This window comes from Eurosta solidaginis, chromosome 2, assembly GCF_040869045.1.
Source record: "Eurosta solidaginis isolate ZX-2024a chromosome 2, ASM4086904v1, whole genome shotgun sequence".
Lineage (NCBI taxonomy): Eukaryota > Metazoa > Arthropoda > Insecta > Diptera > Tephritidae > Eurosta > Eurosta solidaginis.
Window position 1 is genome coordinate 154,503,742 of NC_090320.1, and position 21,411 is coordinate 154,525,152.

At 33.0% G+C, this 21,411-nt stretch overlaps 1 protein-coding gene across 2 annotated transcripts; it reads left to right on the top strand.

The window, feature by feature from the left end:
* Nucleotides 1-15,994: 15,994 nt before the first annotated feature.
* On the top strand, nucleotides 15,995-19,087 carry LOC137242425 (receptor-type tyrosine-protein phosphatase kappa-like). Of its 2 annotated transcripts, none has more exons than XM_067769716.1 (2): nucleotides 15,995-18,782; nucleotides 18,875-19,087. In XM_067769716.1, the coding sequence occupies exon 1, from the start codon at nucleotides 16,083-16,085 to the stop codon at nucleotides 18,111-18,113; it is 2,031 nt and encodes a 676-aa protein (XP_067625817.1). In that variant the 5' UTR covers nucleotides 15,995-16,082; the 3' UTR covers nucleotides 18,114-18,782; nucleotides 18,875-19,087. The 2 variants fall into 2 exon arrangements, with proteins under 2 accessions (XP_067625817.1, XP_067625818.1); XM_067769717.1 differs by having other exon boundaries at nucleotides 15,995-18,778.
* The last annotated feature ends 2,324 nt before the right edge of the window (nucleotides 19,088-21,411 follow it).

Sequence of the window (21,411 nt, forward strand, 5' to 3'; positions counted from 1 at the left end):
TGCAGTTCATTTGGTAAATTAGCTGCTTTGCCAAAGACTAATTCATATGGTGAGAATTTAGTACCGAATAGTGTTTGTTGTTGTGTTATGAAGAAAAGTGAAATATTTCAAGTAAACACCCAGTCGGAAAAATTTGGATTTAGATAAGATCTTAAATATTCATTGAAAACTCTGTGGTTTCGCTCTACTGTGCCAAGAGTTTCATGATGGTAAGCTGTGGAAAATTTGTGTTCGATTTTTAAAAATATCATTTTTGTATTCGGTACCTAAATCAGTTTTAATTGTTTTCATAATGCCATATATTAGTATGAAATTTTCAAAAATATCTGATGCAACTGTTTTTGCACTTTTTTTCAGGTATCGCAATCGTTACTAAGTATTTGCTGAGATCGCATATAATGGTTACAGCGAACTTGTTACCATTATCGGATTATGGTAGAGGCCCTATAGTGTCAAAAACAACAATGTCAAATGGCTTACAGGGTGTTTCGGTTATCACTAAATTTTCTTTTGTTTTTGGCTTAACCTTATTCAAAAGACATTTTTCGCAGTTTTTAACAAATTTCGCTATATCTCGCGTCAAGCCTTTCCAATTGTATTTGGTTCTTAGTTTTTTGGTAAATTGTTATCAGTTGTTGTTTTTTGTCTTCATCTGTCACAGTTTCTACGGATTCGGTTAGTATAATTTCTAATTGTTTTAAAATTTTATTCCCAGTGGTTTTCAGATCTGATATCGAAAAATATTTAAAAAGATTAGAATTTTTTTTTTTTAATTCAATTATATTAATATTGCGCTTCCCACCTTCTTTTTCGAGCTTCAAAAGTAATGCATCTAAATGTATTATTTTGTTATCACACGCAACTTTAATTAACTAAATTTTTTTGTGTTTTAAATGCGCATTTATCTCAAAATTTGTAATTTTACCACTTTTGTCATAATTTATTTGGGCTTTTACTCTGGGTATTTTCTTTGAAAATTTGTTTGAAAAATTATCACAAAATTTGTAATTTTATGTTTTCCTTTACTTTTTCTTCTTGGCCTATTTTTTGTTGCGTTAATTGTTCTTGTTTTGCCTGTGATCTAGTCTTTACCGCTAAAATTGATTTTTCTGAATTTTTAAGTTCTTCTATTGTGATGCGAGAGAGTGCATCTGCGCCTACGTTGGTTTTACCTTTTATGTATTCAATAGTGACGTTGTATTCTGATAGTTCAAGTCTAATACGTGAAATTTTTGAAGAGGGGTCTTTCCTATTAAACAAGTAAACTAATGGACGGTGATCGGACTTGACGGTATAGTGTGTGCTATAAACGTATGGTCTGAATTATTTGATTGCAAAAAATATAGCCAAAAGTTCTAACTCAATTATTGACTTCTTTTGTTCTGAATTATTAAATGATTTGCACGCGAAGCAAATTGGTAAATCAATGCCATCTTTATTTTGACTTAAAATGGCACCACAGCCAATTTTTGAAGCATCGACTGCAATTAAAAATTCCTTTTTGAAGTCTGGATATTGAATAATTTAAGGAGAAATTAAAGATTTTCGAAGTTTTTCAAATGTTATATCATATGACTCATCTCATTTCAATTCCACTCTTTTCCTGCTAAGTTTGTTTAAAGGTGCTGCTATTGAAGCAAAATTTGGTATAAAACTGCGATAGTAATTGGCGAATGCCACGAATCGTCTTATTGCATCTTTATCACAAGGTTTCGGATATTTCTTAATTGCAATTATTTTGGAATCGTCGGGAAGTAGACCTTTTGATGAGCATTTATGTCCTAGGAAAGTGACTTCTGAGCGCATGAAGTTGCATTTTTCGGGATTTAGACGCAAATTAAATTTTTTGCATGTTTGAAAGAATGGTCCTAAATTTCTAAGATGGTGAGCTTCGCTACACCCAATGACTATTAGATCATCGACATATAAAAAGGCTTGGTTGGGAGAAATTCCTGAAAAGGCAATTGACATCATTCTTGAGAATGAATTTGGAGCTACGTTTAAACCGAATGGTAAAACTTTCCATCGAAAAGCGCCGCGATCAGTGCTGAATGAGGTGATGTCTCTAGAATCTTTATTTAATGGAATTTGATGAAAACCTGAATACAAATCCAATGTAGAAAAATATTTGGCTCTGCCTAGATTATCCAGAATATGGTCTATTCGTGAAAGTGGGAATTTGTCTGCTATAAATTTTATGTTTACGGCTCTAAAGTCGACACACATGCGGTAGGATTTCTGTCCATTTGGGTTTTTCTTTGGCACAAGTATCAATGGGCTATTATAGTTAGAATAACTGTGTTCTATAAGATCATTTTGTAATAAATTATCAACTTGTCTATTGATTTCCTCTCTCTGACAATATGGTAAACGGTAATTTTTTATGTAAACAGGATTTTTATCTGTCAATCGTAGTTTATGTTCGTAAAAGTTGTTAAGCGTCATACGGTCAGTCTTTAGTGCAAACAGCTCATCATATTTTAGATATAAATCGAGAAATTTTGGTTTGGCATAATTTGGCATTTGTTTTTCTAAAATTGACTTTAATTCCTCTGACCTTTTCCAATCTTTTGAAATATCATTTATTTTATACAGGTTATAGTTGGTGATTTCATCCGTAACTATGTTACAATTTCTAATGTATTTTAGCTCCTCGGTGACATTTAAAACTTTTATTATCGGATTTTTAGTGTCAACAATACACTTTGCGGTGAACATACCACTAAAAATTTCCTGTGCGTCTTTAAAAACTGGATATTAAATTTTTTCAGCTTAAATAAGCGATAAACTTCGCATCTAAGAGGAATTACCAAGGTATTATCGGTTGTATTATGTAAAATTGAAATTTTATGAATATTTTTGCCAATGCCAATTGTTATGCTCTCGTTTGCATAGTCTACTATGCAATTGTATTTTTTCAAAAAGACTTTGCCTAAAATACCATCTGACGGTATGTTGAATTTGTCATCTACTACATTTAGAGTATGTGGAATTGAAAAATTTGAATAGAAAAGTTCTGTTTTTATTGTACCCAAAGTTGAAACTTTATCTGTCGTAACACCCGTTATATTTATGATATTGTTGTTATTTATAGAAATATTTTGTTTTAAACTTGAAAGTTTTATAATTGATATATCAGCCTGTTTATCTACTAAGAAAGTGCATGTTTTAAAAGAGTCATTGCAATTCAATTCGATAAAACCGGAGCAGTTCAGATTTAGACAAAAAAAATGATTTATTTTGTAAAACGTTATTTAATTCAGATTCTCGTCCCCCAGTGTTCGCTCCTGAGGGCCGTTAGCGTTTAAAGTGCGAACACTAGCGTTATTTGTTGTATTTGAACGTCGATTGTTGTTGTTACTGTTGTTATTGCTGTTGTTTCTGTTTACGGGCCTGCTATTGTTATTTCTTCGCGAGCCATAATTATTGTTGTTATTTTGCCTATAGTTGTTATTGTTGTTTCTGCCAAAATTGTTGTTTTTCCTCGAAAATGTGTTCCTATTATATTGATTTGACCTGAAGTTACCTCGAAAACTACTATTTTGCCTGTTATAACGCGATCTAAACGCTAATACCTGCTTTTCACTTGCTTCGTTATTTTGTTCTACGATCATTTTCGCAACTACATCCTTAGAATCAGTAAACGTAGTTGACGCTAAAATTGATTTTACTAGGTCTGAGCGAGTGTTCGACTGCCATCTCGTTCGCTTTTCCCTGTGTCATTCCTTATATAACTAATGATCGTTCTAAAGCATCGGAAGGTTCCTCAACACGTTTGGCGAATTCAGTATGATTATTATTAAAAACGATTAAATTTTTCCTGCAACAACTTTTGAGCTGTCAGGGTTTATTCTACCTTTTAACGCATCTATTATTTGTTGAATTGTTGTTACTTCATTTGGATTTGCCTCACGCGCTTTTCCTTCTAACTTGGATTTTATAAACGAAATGAAAGTATTTGTTAAATTTTGTTCCATTAAACCTTCTATCAAAATAATTTTATATATAAAGGATGCAAGTGAGAGCGGATCGCCGCTGTAGTTTTCTCTAATTATGGATGCACACATAGTAATAAAAGTTTTCTCTTGCTCTGCAGTCGCCATTGTTGGTTATTCTTCGTTAATTGTTTCTAAATTATTATTGTGAACTGAATTGGAAAATCCAGCGAAATCCTCACGAAAAGATACGGTACTTTTTTAATAATACTAGCTTTGTATTCTGAAGTTGTCGGTGCGTCAGAGAATTATTCCCAGTGTCAAAATCAGAGCTTGATTCGCTTTCCTGTATTAATTCAAAAAGATCTTTGGGTATTTTTATGTTACAGTTAATTCTAGAAAAACATTTAGTGAGTTGTTCTCTGCACTTTGACAAACTTTCGATTATTGAGCTAGGCTTATCTCCATTTTCAAAATATGAATTTACTTGTTTTATAATTTCGTTATAGCTTTAAATTAAAGCATCTTCATATTCTATTGACTTTTTCGCTGAGATAGATCGGTTATTTAAAACTCGTTTGATAACTTTAGTGAAATTAGAACGTAAATCTTTGAAATTGGAAACAAAATCTAACGTTTGACATTGCTTGTTGTCGAAAGAAAACTTTAATACATTTATTAAAAATGCTTACCTCCGGAGCAGTAAAAGTTGTTTTATAAAAAAAAATCGAAACAATTTTAAGACTAACGCTGTAGGCACTGTTTATACAAAAATGAAGTTGAAACTATTCATTTACTCAGTAATTGTGGTATGCAATTAAAAAAATTTTTGTAAATCAGAAAAGATTTGAAATATTCAAAATCGATGAGTTAATTGGTAAATGGTAAAGAAGATGATTCACATATTCAAAAGGCACTGTATTCGTTGTATGAAGAAATTGTAAATTCAAAGGAATGTTGAAATATTTAAACCGCACTCTATTCGTTTAATAATGCAAAGAAACTTTTGGAGTATTTGAAAAACACTGTATTTGATGCATGGTTTGAAAAGAACCGTAAAGGCAAAGGGATGTTGAAATATTTCAAAAACACTGTTTTCGTGTGATACTTCGAAGGAATTGTTGAAATATTTGGATGGCACTGTATTCATTGAATAAATGGTATTCCTTTAGTTGAACAGAAATTTTTGAAATATTTAAAAGCATTGTACTAGTACAGTATTCGTCGAATGGTTTTCAAAATTGTTTTGGAAAATATATATAAAGCACTATATTCGTTGAGAAAAATATGTAAATATTTACAATATCTAATATGTTTAATTTCCGAAGAAATAATTCGAAAATGAGAAAAAGTAAGTTTTCACCGATAAAAATAAATTTTCACCATTACTCTGATTGACTGTAACCCGTCTATGTTGATATTTAAAATCATTGAGAATTTTTAAAAATTGATTAGGTTTGAATAATTATCGCAAAATTTTGGCAAAAAGATTTGATAAATTTTTGATATTATACATATAAGATTGATGTATAATTTGCATTTCAGAAAGGTTTTATAAATTTGAAAAAATATTTTTTCGATTGTATTTATTACGAAGCATTGTTCGAATTTTAAATAAAAAAAATTCAAGTTCCATATTAATGATCGAAAAAGAAAGAAGATAGTAATATATGCGTGATAATATGCGTGTGGTGGCCGTATATTTAAAATTATTATATTTAATGTACATTCGAAGTTTTTCCGATATTTAAATGTTTATATTTCAATATAATAATTTGAAAAATTCTATTTAGTTAAACATGTTTTTGTCTTTGAAGTAGAAAAAGTGTGTTGCTACATGCGTAGTATACAAATGTCTATAGGAAAAGCAGTGTCAAATTGTGTTGCTACATGCATAGGCTACATATGTATTACGAATAATTGTTGCTACGATTATAGTATACATGTATATTAAGAAAGCCAAAATGTCTACTTATGTACAAATTTCAAATTTTATATACGTATGTATTAAGGCACAGTACCGCCCTTTTTCTGCTTTGCTTGCTGCCTTCGCTTGTATATTGCTGAAATTTGTTGTTGTTGGTGTTGTCTTCCATTGCTGCCGTTACCAAGTGAATTTTTCCACATTGCCTCTCTCTTTCGCTGTGATTTTTTTCTCAGGTTGAGTTGGTGCGTTGGTGGAGTAAATGGCGTGGATAATTTACTGCACTTAACGGTGCTTGGTAAGAGCGTCACTGGTGGTTGTGCTTATCATCACCGTTATGGCATAGTACAGCCAGTTAAAAAAAATAATTTTTTCTATATACATGTATGTAAATATGTAACACCACAAAATGTGGTAAATTTTTTTCAAGTTCCAATTTTTGGTTTATTAAAAGTTGTATTTTTAAATTTCTTTTAAATTTTCTCAAATTATGTTTTAAATGTATATGTTTTAAATAGTCTATTTTGCCATTTGTGGCTTTTTGTTTTGAAATTTTATTTATTTTTTTGAAAATTTATATTTTTTTTTGTAATTTTTCATTTCGAAGTTTTGTATATTTTTGCAGTATTTGAAACTTTTGTAATTTTGTAGCCTTAAAATTTTGTGAGAAATGTTTATTTGTAGTTTTTTTCTTTGAAATTTTATAACTTTTTTTTTAGGTTTTATTTTTTTAAATTTTATAATTTTTGAATTGCCTCACGCGCTTTTCCTTCTAACTTGGATTTTATAAACGAAATGAAAGTATTTGTTAAATTTTGTTCCATTAAACCTTCTATCAAAATAATTTTATATATAAAGGATGCAAGTGAGAGCGGATCGCCGCTGTAGTTTTCTCTAATTATGGATGCACACATAGTAATAAGTTTTCTTTTGCTCTGCAGTCGCCATTGTTGGTTATTCTTCGTTAATTGTTTCTAAATTATTATTGTGAACTGAATTGGAAAATCCAGCGAAATCCTCACGAAAAGATACGGTACTATTTTAATAATACTAGCTTTGTATTCTGAAGTTGTCGGTGCGTCAGAGAATTATTCCTCAGTGTCAAAATCAGAGCTTGATTCGCTTTCCTGTATTAATTCAAAAAGATCTTTGGGTATTTTTATGTTACAGTTAATTCTAGAAAAACATTTAGTGAGTTGTTCTCTGCACTTTGACAAACTTTCGATTATTGAGCTAGGCTTATCTCCATTTTCAAAATATGAATTTACTTGTTTTATAATTTCGTTATAGCTTTTAATTAAAGCATCTTCATATTCTATTGACTTTTTCGCTGAGATAGATCGGTTATTTAAAACTCGTTTGATAACTTTAGTGAAATTAGAACGTAAATCTTTGAAATTGGAATCAAAATCTAACATTTGACATTGCTTGTTGTCGAAAGAAAACTTTAATACATTTATTAAAAATGCTTACCTCCGGAGCAGTAAAAGTTGTTTTATAAAAAAAAAATCGAAACAATTTTAAGACTAACGCTGTAGGCACTGTTTATACAAAAATGAAGTTGAAACTATTCATTTACTCAGTAATTGTGGTATGCAATTAAAAAAATTTTTGTAAATCAGAAAAGATTTGAAATATTTAAAATCGATGAGTTAATTGGTAAATGGTAAAGAAGATGATTCACATATTCAAAAGGCACTGTATTCGTTGTATGAAGAAATTGTAAATTCAAAGGAATGTTGAAATATTTAAACCGCACTGTATTCGTTTAATAATGCAAAGAAACTTTTGGAGTATTTGAAAAACACTGTATTTGATGCATGGTTTGAAAAGAACCGTAAAGGCAAAGGGATGTTGAAATATTTCAAAAACACTGTTTTCGTGTGATACTTCGAAGGAATTGTTGAAATATTTGGATGGCACTGTATTCATTGAATAAATGGTATTCCTTTAGTTGAACAGAAATTTTTGAAATATTTAAAAGCATTGTACTAGTACAGTATTCGTCGAATGGTTTTCAAAATTGTTTTGGAAAATATATATAAAGCACTATATTCGTTGAGAAAAATATGTAAATATTTACAATATCTAATATGTTTAATTTCCGAAGAAATAATTCGAAAATGAGAAAAAGTAAGTTTTCACCGATAAAAATAAATTTTCACCATTACTCTGATTGACTGTAACCCGTCTATGTTGATATTTAAAATCATTGAGAATTTTTAAAAATTGATTAGGTTTGAATAATTATCGCAAAATTTTGGCAAAAAGATTTGATAAATTTTTGATATTATACATATAAGATTGATGTATAATTTGCATTTCAGAAAGGTTTTATAAATTTGAAAAAATATTTTTTCGATTGTATTTATTACGAAGCATTGTTCGAATTTTAAATAAAAAAAATTCAAGTTCCATATTAATGATCGAAAAAGAAAGAAGATAGTAATATATGCGTGATAATATGCGTGTGGTGGCCGTATATTTAAAATTATTATATTTGATGTACATTCGAAGTTTTTCCGATATTTAAATGTTTATATTTCAATATAATAATTTGAAAAATTCTATTTAGTTAAACATGTTTTTGTCTTTGAAGTAGAAAAAGTGTGTTGCTACATGCGTAGTATACAAATGTCTATAGGAAAAGCAGTGTCAAATTGTGTTGCTACATACATAGGCTACATATGTATTACGAATAATTGTTGCTACGATTATAGTATACATGTATATTAAGAAAGCCAAAATGTCTACTTATGTACAAATTTCAAATTTTATATACGTATGTATTAAGGCACAGTACCGCCCTTTTTCTGCTTTGCTTGCTGCCTTCGCTTGTATATTGCTGAAATTTGTTGTTGTTGGTGTTGTCTTCCATTGCTGCCGTTACCAAGTGAATTTTCCCTCTTTGCCTCTCTCTTTCGCTGTGATTTTTTTCTCAGGTTGAGTTGGTGCGTTGGTGGAGTAAATGGCGTGGATAATTTACTGCACTTAACGGTGCTTGGTAAGAGCGTCACTGGTGGTTGTGCTTATCATCACCGTTATGGCATAGTACAGCCAGTTAAAAAAAATAATTTTTTCTATATACATGTATGTAAATATGTAACACCACAAAATGTGGTAAATTTTTTTCAAGTTCCAATTTTAGGTTTATTAAAAGTTGTATTTTTAAATTTCTTTTAAATTTTCTCAAATTATGTTTTAAATGTATATGTTTTAAATAGTCTATTTTGCCATTTGTGGCTTTTTGTTTTGAAATTTTATTTATTTTTTTGAAAATTTATATATATTTTTTTTTGTAATTTTTCATTTCGAAGTTTTGCAGTATTTGAAACTTTTGTAATTTTGTAGCCTTAAAATTTTGTGAGAAATGTTTATTTGTAGTTTTTTTCTTTGAAATTTTATAACTTTTTTTTTAGGTTTTGAAATTTTGTGATTTTTTTGTAGGTTTCGAAATTTTATAATTTTTTTGTAGTTTTTGAAATTTTTTGATTTTTGTATTTTTTTGAAGTATTATTAAAAATTTTTTTCTTGTAGTCTTTTTGAAATTAAATTTTTTTTGTATTTTTTGAAATTTTGTAATTTTTTTGTAGTTTTTTTTTTTGTAATTTAATATTTTTTTTTTGTATTTTTTTTAATTTTATAATTTTTGTAGTTAGATTTTATAGTTTGAAATTATAGATTACTTCGCGTAATTTTTTGCATATTTTTGTATTTTATGTTAATTTATGAATTTTGCAAATTTTTTCATATTGGTACAACCACCACGCACTTTTTTTGTCACTACCACCACGCATATATTATTTCAAATGTATTTAATTATGTTGCTTTTTTACTGCAGGGAATTTTTTTCTTCCCCGGCGCCACCTTTTGCCGCAGGCGTGGTCACGGTCGCCATAAGTTGCAGCTTAAATAATACGTTCATTGTATTGGTTCATAGGGCGATCACATTAGCCGACACGACACCGACAACGACACAAATTCATATAATTAGATGGGCACGCTTTCATACTTGCCGACACGACAGCTTTATGCCGTTGTCGGCAGCGACATGTCGGCGGGGAGCAAGCATTCCATTCGTGTCGTCGTCGACAAGCCATTTTTATTTGTTACATTGTTTGTTATTTTATGATTGTAAGATCTAAGGACCTATCTATTTTATTAAATCTCTAACACGTCTTGTCTCTTCAAATATTACACAGCAAACTGATTTATTTAATTTTCATATTTCTGATACATATTTCTGAGTGTGCTATATAAATCTAATATTACTAGATACTACATTACTCTTTTCTTTTAATTTTGAAAATTATTTTGCTATCCTAATCTCTTGATATAATAAAAATTACTGCATGTATCGCTGTGGGAGCCGCATTTGTCTTTTATTAGATGCCGGTGTTGCTTGCTCTACAGGAACCTTATTAAAATGCGCCACATTTCTTCTATAAATATTTTATTAGTCGCATGACTTTAGAGTACTACATCACCTAACTCTTTATGACTTTATGCATTACCGGATCATAATTTGGTGCTAAAATGATTACGCCCTCACACACTCCAACGCTCATCATTTGTTCGATGACCAGTATATCCACAACGAAAACATTGAGTTGTGCTAACTTTATGCTTTGATTTTAAAGCAACATCATTTGCGCTCATCTTATTCACATCCGAAAATGTTGGCATAATTTTTCTTCTTTATTGGTAAATGCCTTTTCTTGCTTTGAAATCGACTCAAAAACTTTAGCCGTAGTCAATATTGTTTGTGAACTTGCATCACCTTGTTTTAGCATTTTACTTCTAAGCGCAACTGAACGATATTTTTCAATAATCTGATTTCTCACATGTTCCTCTAATTTAACACCGAATCAGGAGTTGAGCATACAAACTTATAACCTAGTCAGATGTGATTCACATAGTAAGCATACTGGTGGTGTTCTGGTGTATGTGCATGATTCCATCGAATATAGCATTAAGTATAATAAAGCAATAGCCAAAAATATGTGGTGTATCTTTATTAAATTGAAACATTTTAACCCAAAATGGCAAATCGGTGTGGTTTATCACTCACCGAGCACAAGCGATGCGGATTTCATAAACTACTTACGTACCGCCTTAGGTAGTACTAGTGAGCTGTCTGTAAATAACATTCTTGTAGGCGATTTTAATATTAATTTAAATAATATGTCAACATATAGCATACAATTAGTTGAACTTTTTAAATCATACTGTATGTATCAAACAATTGATTTTCATACTCGTATAACCGATGTATCCAAAACAAAAATTGATTTACTGTTTTCGCATACTAAAGACATAGTGTGTGAAAAGTTAGATGATCACCAAATTTCCGATCATGAAACAATACAATTTAAGATAAAAATAAGCCCTAAATTTAGAATGAGGAGTCCTATAAAAATTACGTAATGGGAGTACTATAATATTGAATCACTTACAAATCAATTGCGTATATGTGATTTTAGCAAATTTGACAGAGTAAGTTTGGATAATAAAGTTTCGATCATTAATACCAATATTTTGAGTGTTATGCAAAATCTAACTTATGAAAAAGTTGTTCAATTAAAATTAATGAATAAATGGTATGACAATGAGTTAGCCAATATGAATAAATATAAATTTGAACTGTATAAACTGGCGCAAGCTTTAGGAAAATGGGATGAGTACAGAAACATAAAAAAAAATACAAAGAGCTTGTGAAAATTAAAAAAATGAAACATATGGAACATAAAATAAATAGCAATAGCCATGATAGTAAAATGATGTGGAAACATTTGAAACAGGAAATAAGTATGGGAAAGGAAAAATCATCAATAAAGAAAATAGTAAAACATGGATTAATATATGATAATGAATCGCAAATTGCGAACAATTTAAATAAATATTTTGTGGATAGCATTCAAGAGATTTTTAGCAATATAGAAGTATTTGATAGAGATGCCAATATACCTAGTTTAACTAATTGTGTTTTTAAATTTGACCAAGATAGCACGGATGACGTCGTAAAAATTGTCAGTAAGTTTAAAGCCAAAAGAGGTGGAAAAAAATTGTTATCAGATGGTGTTGCGAAAGATGTAATATTTAGGTTTTTTCTATGCTCAAATTATAAATGAAAGTTTAAGCAGTGGCATATTTCCAACCATTTGGAAAATCTCGACTATAGTCCCAATAGAAAAAGTTGCAAATACTATTAAAGCAGAGGAGCTGAGACCAATAAATAAATTGGCCAGTGATGAAAAAATCTTAGAGCTGGTGGTTAAAAATCAATTAGTTCAATATCTAGAAAATAATAAGATACTTATACCACAACAGTCAGGATTTCGACAGAATCATTCTTGCCAAACAGCTTTAAACGTGGTTATAGCTGAATGGAAAGAAGAACTTAATAACAAAAAGTCGATAATTGCAGTTTTCATTGATCTCAAAAGAGCCTTTGAAACTATTGATCAGAAAATATTATTAGAAAAATTATCAAGCATTGGTATTAACGATATTGAATTAGATTGTTTTGATAATTTCTTAACAAATCGTAGGCAAAGAACAATAATTGGTTCAGCATTATCGGACGAAGTTGACGTTAAGATTGGTTTACCCCAAGGCTCTGTGCTAGCTCCAATCTTATTTAACATTTATATTAATGATTTTAAGTCTATATTGAAATTCAGTACCATACAACTATTTGCGGATGATGCACTAATTTAAGCAAAAGTATATAGGTCCATAATTGAGCCATACTTCATATATTGTTCTACTATTTTCTTTACCTTGAAGGATTCGCAAATCGATAAACTACAAAAAATGTAGAATAAAGCTATGCGCTTTATATTAGGTAAACGTTTTGATACCCCCATTAAAGATATGCTACAAAATTTGAATTGGATGAGCGTAAAACAGCAAATATTTTTCCACAGTATGAAGTTTATATACAACATAAAAACCGGAAATTTGCCTGATTATCTAAAAACGAGTATTAAATTTAACTACGAGGTTCATGACAGAAATACGAGGCAGAGAAATGGTTTTAAATTACCTAATTACAAAACGGAGTCGGAAAAAAATAGTCTTTTTTACAAAGGGTTAAAAGGCTTCAACGAATTACCTGCAAATATTAAGAATTGTGATAATAACTTATTCAAGAAAAGATTATATGCTCACGCGAAATCAATGAATATAAAATAAATATTAGGATTCGAACGAATTTGTGTTATATGTTTCAAATTCAAATACATGTTTCAAATTCAAATTCATGTTTCAAATTCAGATACTAATTTAAGTTCAATTTCGTACATAGTACATATTGTTAATTAATGCAATAATGCTTTTAGGTGTTGATCTAGGCTCTAAGAGTCGTAATAAATAAATAAATATAAAATATAAGTTTATCTCCCAAATTGCATCGATCTGCTTGTTGTTTCAAACACATTGCATATACAGTGACACTTTCATTAGGCTAAAATTCCATCGATCTCAAAACATACCTCTCATAAGAAGCATTCTGTTGTGGTAGAAAGAAATCATTTAATTTATTGATTGCTTGTTCGTATACCGTTTGTTGTAACACATATCCACTAGCAAGAGGACCGCGATTTACACATTCTGATTCTGGCAACTGAGTATATACGTCCTCTACTTCTTTTCCAGCGAAATGTAACAATAAATTCAGCTTATGTTGCTCATCCTGCACACCACTAGCTTCTATGAAATACTTAAATGATTGTAGCCAACTTTTTAATTGTTGACCACTATTCTCCCCATTCATATTGTATACAAATCTTTCTACCGATAATGGCATTTTTGCATCACCTATTATTTAATCAACTTATTAGTTAATAAATAATTTAATAAAAATGAAAATAAAAACACCAATTTTCGGCATTCAAGCCATATTATCTGCATTTAAGCAATAAATATTCATAACAGCATTAAAAAAACCAATTTTCAATTCCTTTTCATTTTAATCAATTTGAAAAATTTTCAAATACTTCAATCGTTTAAAATCATTTTCCATTCCAAAAAAAAAATATAATTTCAATATTTCAAAATTTCCAACTTTCAACATTATATCATCGATATTTAAATCATAAATCAGCATTTAAGCAGGAAACTTTTTACATAACTTTTACATAAACACGATAAAATTCGAGGATAATTTTGCAAAATGTATGTTTCTTGTGATATCATTCACAAAACTTTTACCAAAACTTCTCTGAACTAAATAAATGTCTTTATCGCCAACTTCCTTAAAGCCTCTAGCTCAAAAAAGACACAAAAGTATTTTCCTTCGTCGCCAATGTAAGATCTAAGGATCTATCTCTTCATATTTTATTAAGTCTCAAACACGTCTTGTCTCTTCAAATATTACACAGCAAAGTGATTTATTTAATTTTCATATTTCTGACACATATTTCTGATAGTGCTACATAAATCTAATACTAATTTCACACAGACGGCTTATTGAATAATAAAGGCAATTTTCTACATTAAGACGCTTATTGAGCTCAATCTTCCCTACAAAATTCGAATCTATTATTATTTCATTAGTAGCTAATCGAATGCCTAATGAAGTCAAAAGCACAATGCAACTCTGTTGGCAGCGTTCCGCTTCCGTTTCCGCTTCTTAGTTTTCAAAGCAAATGTCATTGCCTGCATGGCGGAACGATACAAGGTGGCCGCATCGAACAGCTGATTATAACCTTTTTTATTTGATTTGATACATCAACTGCCGGCGCAGTACGATTTTGACATTTGTCCATCGAATTTACAAGTACATGGAATTTTTTTTGTTTGTAGGTATGTCACCATGCTCCCCCTTTGTATCGTTCCGCCATGATTGTCTGTCTCATCCTTCATACTAATCGAGCAGTTACTTCTGTGTGAAAGCAAAAAAATTACGATTTCATTAGCAGGTGAAATGAGATCATTAAGTTTCTGTGTGAAAACAGTATAATATTACTAGATACTAGAATGATATATTATGATTTATCGTGTCGTGTCGTTTATAATTGCCGTCTTTCAGTGAGTTTTACAGCTCCGGCTCACGCTCAATTCTCATGGGAATGCTCTGGATCATTGAGAGACTTGAGAAGCAGATGCCGTGAAATTTTCGCACACGGGAAATGTGATAGGCAGATGTCGCCGCTGTTTTTCATTTAACTCATACGGCGAAAGGCTAAGCAGCGACATCTATTTTTGAAAAAGTATGTATATTAAAGCCGCGTTGCCAACCTAAAAAGAAGTAATTAACAAATTATCTGGCTCACAAATTGAACCAGACTTCTATCTGGATTTATCTGGCTCAAATCGTTGTTGCATTTACATGTAAAATTATTTATCTGGCTCAGGATTTTGCCATCAGATGATAGCTAATGTGTAAGTACATACTTTGAAAAAATCGTTTCGTTGCCGGTGTCGGTGGCGGTCAATGTGAAAATGTCCATAGCATAGGAGCGATTTGTTCTTGTGATCATAGCTTTATTTTAGTCTATGATTGGGTTTATTGGTAAAGCCTTGGTCTCCTCCAAAAGCGGTACCGCTATGTTACGACAGTTAAAGAGCGGCCGGTATACTCACCGTTTCTAGCGGCAACGCTTTGTTGGAAACTACGAACTGTTACGGAGTTGCAAAAGTTAATTACATTTTTGCATGTTTTTTTTTTTTCTTTAAATAAACTCACAAGAAAAAAATTTCAATTCAAAAAGGTTTATTTTATAAATAACTTGAAATATTTGACAAAATATTCACCGCTTTGCCAATAGCGGTTGAAAAAACCGTTATGAAAGAGTTTCTACCGCCATGACGACAGGGTTGTTTTATGCCCGGCCGCTATATTACGTTTCGGTGAACTTTACCGTCATCTTAGTTTCCACATAACTACTTTTACATTGCAATATTTTTGACAACGTACTCTACCGCTATGTAACCGCCGCTATATAGCGGCACCGCTTTCGAGAAATAAAGCCTTAAGCGTTATTGGTAACAGGAAATAAATGCTGTCACAGGCAATCTGTCACGGTTATTCCTTCTACGCTGTCGCTGAAATGTATTGTGATATTTGAGTAGATGTGACAAAATCACAGGTACACGTATATTTTCCAACTCTAATTTATTGCGACTTTTGAGTAGCTGTGACAAAATCACAGCCACAGGAATTTTAACCAACTCTAGTCGTCGCTTATTAAAGCCGCAATAGTTGAATTGTAGTAAAAATGTTAAATTTAAAAGATAGTTCTCTTATGGTAAAAGATAAATCAAAAAAACACAGATCTAAATCGTCCTCGCTTTATGCAGGTGTATATGGTGCGAAAACTAGCTTCATGTCAATACCGAATACCATTAAGCTAAGTATGTTGAACAGTGGTTTGCTTTCTTTTGAAAAAATAAGACTTGAGGCCAGGAATGAAAGTAACTCATTATCTAAAACCATACCGCATGTTCCTATATGCACAGCACATTTTTTAAAGTTGTGTGATTTACGCCGCAAATTCCCTGTCCTTTATAAGCTAGAGTTCCAAACAGCTGCTAGAGTTGAGACGAATTTGTGCAGACACGCTCTAAGAAAAACCAATCTAGAAAAAAACCAAAATTCTAAATGCATTCCCTACGACTATAACCGCGTCGTTCTCAAGAAGGCGGCTGGCGTTCCAGATTCAGATTATATCAATGCATCGTATGTGGATAGTCTTCTCAAGCCAAACGCTTATATAGTTTCACAAGGTCCGGTGGAAGAAACTGTAAATTCATTTTGGCAAATGGTATGGCAAGAAAATATTAGTGCTATAATAATGCTTACTAAAACGTTTGACTTCGCTAAAGTTATGTGTGTACAATACTGGCCCCCAAACATGGAAATACACGAAACGTATGGGGATATTCACATAAATATAGTACGGGAAGAACAATTGGCTAATTTTCACATCAGAACATTTCATTTATATAAAATTAATAAAGATGGTGTAGTTTTTGATGAGCGTATGATATTACAATTTCATTACACAGAATGGTACTCACACTCCTGCCCTTTTTCAAATGCACTTCTGGAGTTTCGTCGGCGAGTGCGTCTAGTTGTTGGTAACATAATAAAAGGTGATGATATTAAAGGGCCAATGCTGGTGCATTGCAGTGACGGAGGAGGTAGATCCGGGGTTTATTTGTCTATTGATGCCAATCTCGAATTGGCCGAAGAGGAGGAATGTTTTAATGTGTTCGGATATTTGAAAAAGTTGCGGCAATCTAGAAAAGGCCTTGTAGAAAACGTTGACCAATGCAAATTTATATATGATACACTTGAAGAACATGTGTTATGTGGAAAAACTTGGTTTCCCGTATCTGAACTTTCAGACAGACTCAAAGTCAAGGCTCGTCGCAATGACGTTACAAAGATGAACGAATATCAAATGGAATACGAAAAAATCTGCAAGCAGACTCCACGTTTTAGCATAGGAGATTGTGCCGGAGGACATAGAGCTGATAACCGAGATAAAAATCGAGATGTATTATGTGTTCCTCCGGACAATTTTAGGCCTTACCTTACTTCTTTTCAAGGAAATGCTTTTACTGATTACATAAATTCTGTTTTTGTGGATGGATACACAAAACCTAGAGAATATATTGTTACGGAATGGCCATTGAAGCACACGCTGGGCGAATTTTGGTCACTTGTGTACGATCAGGAGTGCTCTGTTGTTGTAGTACTCTGTCAACCACCGTTAAGTTCTAAAAATTTTCCTTCATTTTGGCCTCATAAATCAAAAATGGAAAAATACGGTCCTGTGTTTTCAGTACACAGTGTCGCTTCAAAAAGCTATGCCAATATTAAACAATGGGAGTTCAAAATAAATAAGAAAATTGTTTCCCTAACAGAGATGATGGCAGGTGTTAAAGCCCCAACCAAAACCGTGCAATTATTTCAGTTGACTTGCTGGCCTTTGGGACATAAAGTGCCAAGCTCCACAAATTCTTTGGTGTACCTTATGAATATGGTTGAAGTGTGGAGGCAAAAGGTGGATTATGGTCCAGTTTGTGTTGTATCTCCAGATGGACGGAGTCGCGCTGGAGTATACTGTGCAGCTAATGCTTGTATAGAGCAAGTAATTCAACATGGAGAAGTTGATATTTTTCAGGCAGTCAAAACTGTACGACGAAATCGGCCTCAACTTGTTGAAAATATGACGGAATATAAATATTGTTACGACTTGGTTTTACATTATGTTCTTCATTTTCTTAATAAAACTAAATAAATGGTTCACAAACACAATTGCTTTAGTCTGCTAAATATCACCCGAATATAGCAAGAAGGAAAGATCGTAATGCGGGAAAATCAGTATTTGGCTTAATTGCGGTTCGAAGTGATGTCAGTTATGTTAAGTGGAAATATATGCCGCTCCTATGATTCGAAAACATCATCTTGATGGTTTAATGATCATGAGTAGTAGATAAATTTGGTTTTTTTCACTTCAGACTTACAATATTAAGGGGATGTTGATATTATTTAGGCTGTAAAAACTATAGGATGAAATCGTCCTCAACTTGTTGAAAATATGATAGAATATAAATATTGTTACGACTTGGTTCTAAATAAATATTAATGAGAGTTTACCAACTTATAAATCTACACAATTGCTTAGCCTGATTAGTATCCCCCAAAGATAGCAAGAAGGAAAGTTCGCAATGCGTTGGAAAAATCCTAACCAACGCATCAGACCGCTTGTGGAAGAAGACAAGCGAGCACCTAAAGAATTGAAACCTCTCTGCCGCTGTGGGTAAGCTATGGTGGCAGCATGGGGCAGCTGATTATAAACTTTTTTTTATTTGATTTGATACATCAACTTCCGGCGCAGTGCGTTTTTGACATTTGTCCATCGAATTTACAAAAACAAAGTACATGGAGCTTTTATTCATGTTTGTAGGTATGTCACTATAGTGTTTATTATTTTTGTTAAATTATTAACTTGATTTTTCAATATTTTTGGCGATCGTGCAATTGAACCAACTTCTGAAGAAATAACTTAATTGAATGTACATATATATTACGTCTGATGGGCCAAGTAAAAACACCATCATCACAATACATCAGTGCTATGACAAAAACCCTCACCACTAACAAAGCTCTAACAAACAAATATGTGATTTGTAAATTAATATACTAAAAAATAAAATAAAGCAGATTTAATATCTATGAGAATTATTCAAAGCAAAACCCAATGAATTTAATTTAAACTGCCGCTTAATTTTAATAAAAGAGACCAAGAAATTGTGTACCTAAACGAAAATCGTGTTTATTAATAACAAAACTAAGAAGCATAAAGTATTTTAAAGAACCGCTGACCCATTGGCAAAATATTTTCACGTCCTATCTGATATTTAAATCAACATATACTCTTGGCATTGAAGAACTGAATGAATCCGCTTCCCAAGGCAGTCGGTTCTATGTACCGGAGCGACTCGGGATTTTTCCCGACCAAGGACTGTCATTTCAGTGTAACCCCATTTAATTTGTTTCGTCCCTCCCACAAATTGTCATCCTCCCAGCAGCTCCTTGCAGCAGGACTGCTCCATATTCTCTTGCTCCGGTAAGGTATCGAATCCAATCCGGGTCCGTCTCCTGACCCCGGTCCTGAGAAATGGTTTTGTTGCATCTGCCGGAAAAGAATCTTTTTAGGACGGTCATACTCTGTTCAGTGTGTCTCGTGTAAGGGATGGTTGCATCGGACAGGTTGTTCTGGGCTTGATCCCAAAACCCGACGTCCACGTAACTTTTATAAATCTTTTGTGGCTCCTTGCTGTTCACGCCCAAGGGCGCCCCGTAGTCTACGTCTAAGCGCCCCCCCCCCCCATTACCTTCCAGCAGCCCTGCTGCTCAGCAAGCCACAACAAGTACCCGCTGCTGCTCGCGCCTTACGTCGCCAACAACTCAAACAGCTGCTACCACTCATAACTACAATCTTCGTAGTAGAGTCGGAAGCAATGCTGAGCAACAGCCCCTGCCCCCGTCTTCTCCCCCCCATTCTGCAGTTAAACTGTAATGGACTAACTGGGAAGATTACGGAGATAGTCAATTTCATGAAGCGGCACAACATCCGCATTGCTGCGATTCAAGAGACTAAACTCACAGCCCGATCTGCATTGCAGACCTGCTCTGGGTGTAATGTCCACAGAAAAGATCGCGAGAGCGGAAATGGAGGCGGCCTCGCGTTTATAATACACCACTCTGTGCAATATCACATATTTGATCCTGGCATCGACCGCAGGGACAACGTCTTAGAACTTCAAGGCCTATCTGTCCGGTCAGGCGATGCAAATCTAGAAATCATCAACATCTACATCCCTCCTGTCACCTGTTGCCCCAGTGGATACCGCCCTAAAATCGAGGCCTTACTCACTGGCAACAATCGCATTATCTTAGGCGATTTCAATGCCCATCACGACCTATGGCATTCAAACTTGCGGGCGGACAGTAGGGGTGAGATGTTGGCGGATCAAATAGAAGAAACGACGTTCTGCACAATAAACGGAGACGCCCCCACACGTATGGTAGGAAGCTGTCATAGCTCGCCAGATATCTCAATCGTGAGAGCAGAACTCGTAAACTGCGTCAACTGGCAGCCGATGGTAACATTGGCATCCGACCACCTGCCCATACTTTTTTCGTTCGAGCGTACCGCCGACTTCATCGTCACCGAAAAACGCACTTTCATGAACTTCAAAAAAGGAAAGTAGGAACAATACAAATCTGCAACAGACGGCAGCTTTGCTGCCCTCCCTATCCCGACTGATGCCCGCGAAGGGGAGCGTGCCGTCCGTAAGGTCATTGAATCCGCCTCGGCACATTTCATTCCCGCCGGGAGAATTCCCGAAATCCGGCCAATAGACACGCAAATATGTTTTAAAAATAACGATTTGTACATAAATTTAAAGTTTTTTATAACACCTTGATCAAGCAGCTGACAAAATGCTGTTGTATTTGCTGGGAGAAAAATTACTTTAACATTCTTCAGTTTTAGATCACGAGGATGGGAAGCTGCATTATCTAGAAATAACACGACGTTTCGTTCTTGAAGTTGAATTTTTCTATCGAACTGCACGAGAAAATCTGTCATCAAATCAGATGTCATCCAAGCCTTTTTCTTTAACCGCCATGTAACTGGTAAATTGTTCAAATTAATGTTGCGAAACGCTCTAGGCGTTGCAGATTTTCCAATAACAAAAAGGCGTTCTTTTTCTCCAGCCATATTGACGCAGTGTAAAATCGTGAGTCTATCTTTAGCCAAATTTCCACCCGTGCATTTTTCACCTTTTAATGCAAATGTTTTATCGGGTAATGCTCGGAAGAATAAGCCAGTCTCATCTGCATTATAAATATTTCGTGAATAATATCCTTCAATTAAATATGGTACTTTTGCGCAAAAACTTTTGACGTCATCTTGCTTTACAATACCGGCTTCTCCAGAAATTGTACGGAAAGTTATGTTGTGATGTTTTTTGAACCTTTCCAGCCAGCCGGATGATGCACTAAAATCGTCGTTTGAGTCTCACTGC

Bases quoted from the DNA above. Each gene is read 5' to 3' on its own strand.
- LOC137242425 (XM_067769716.1), top strand. From the start codon at position 16,083: ATGTTAAATTTAAAAGATAGTTCTCTTATGGTAAAAGATAAATCAAAA.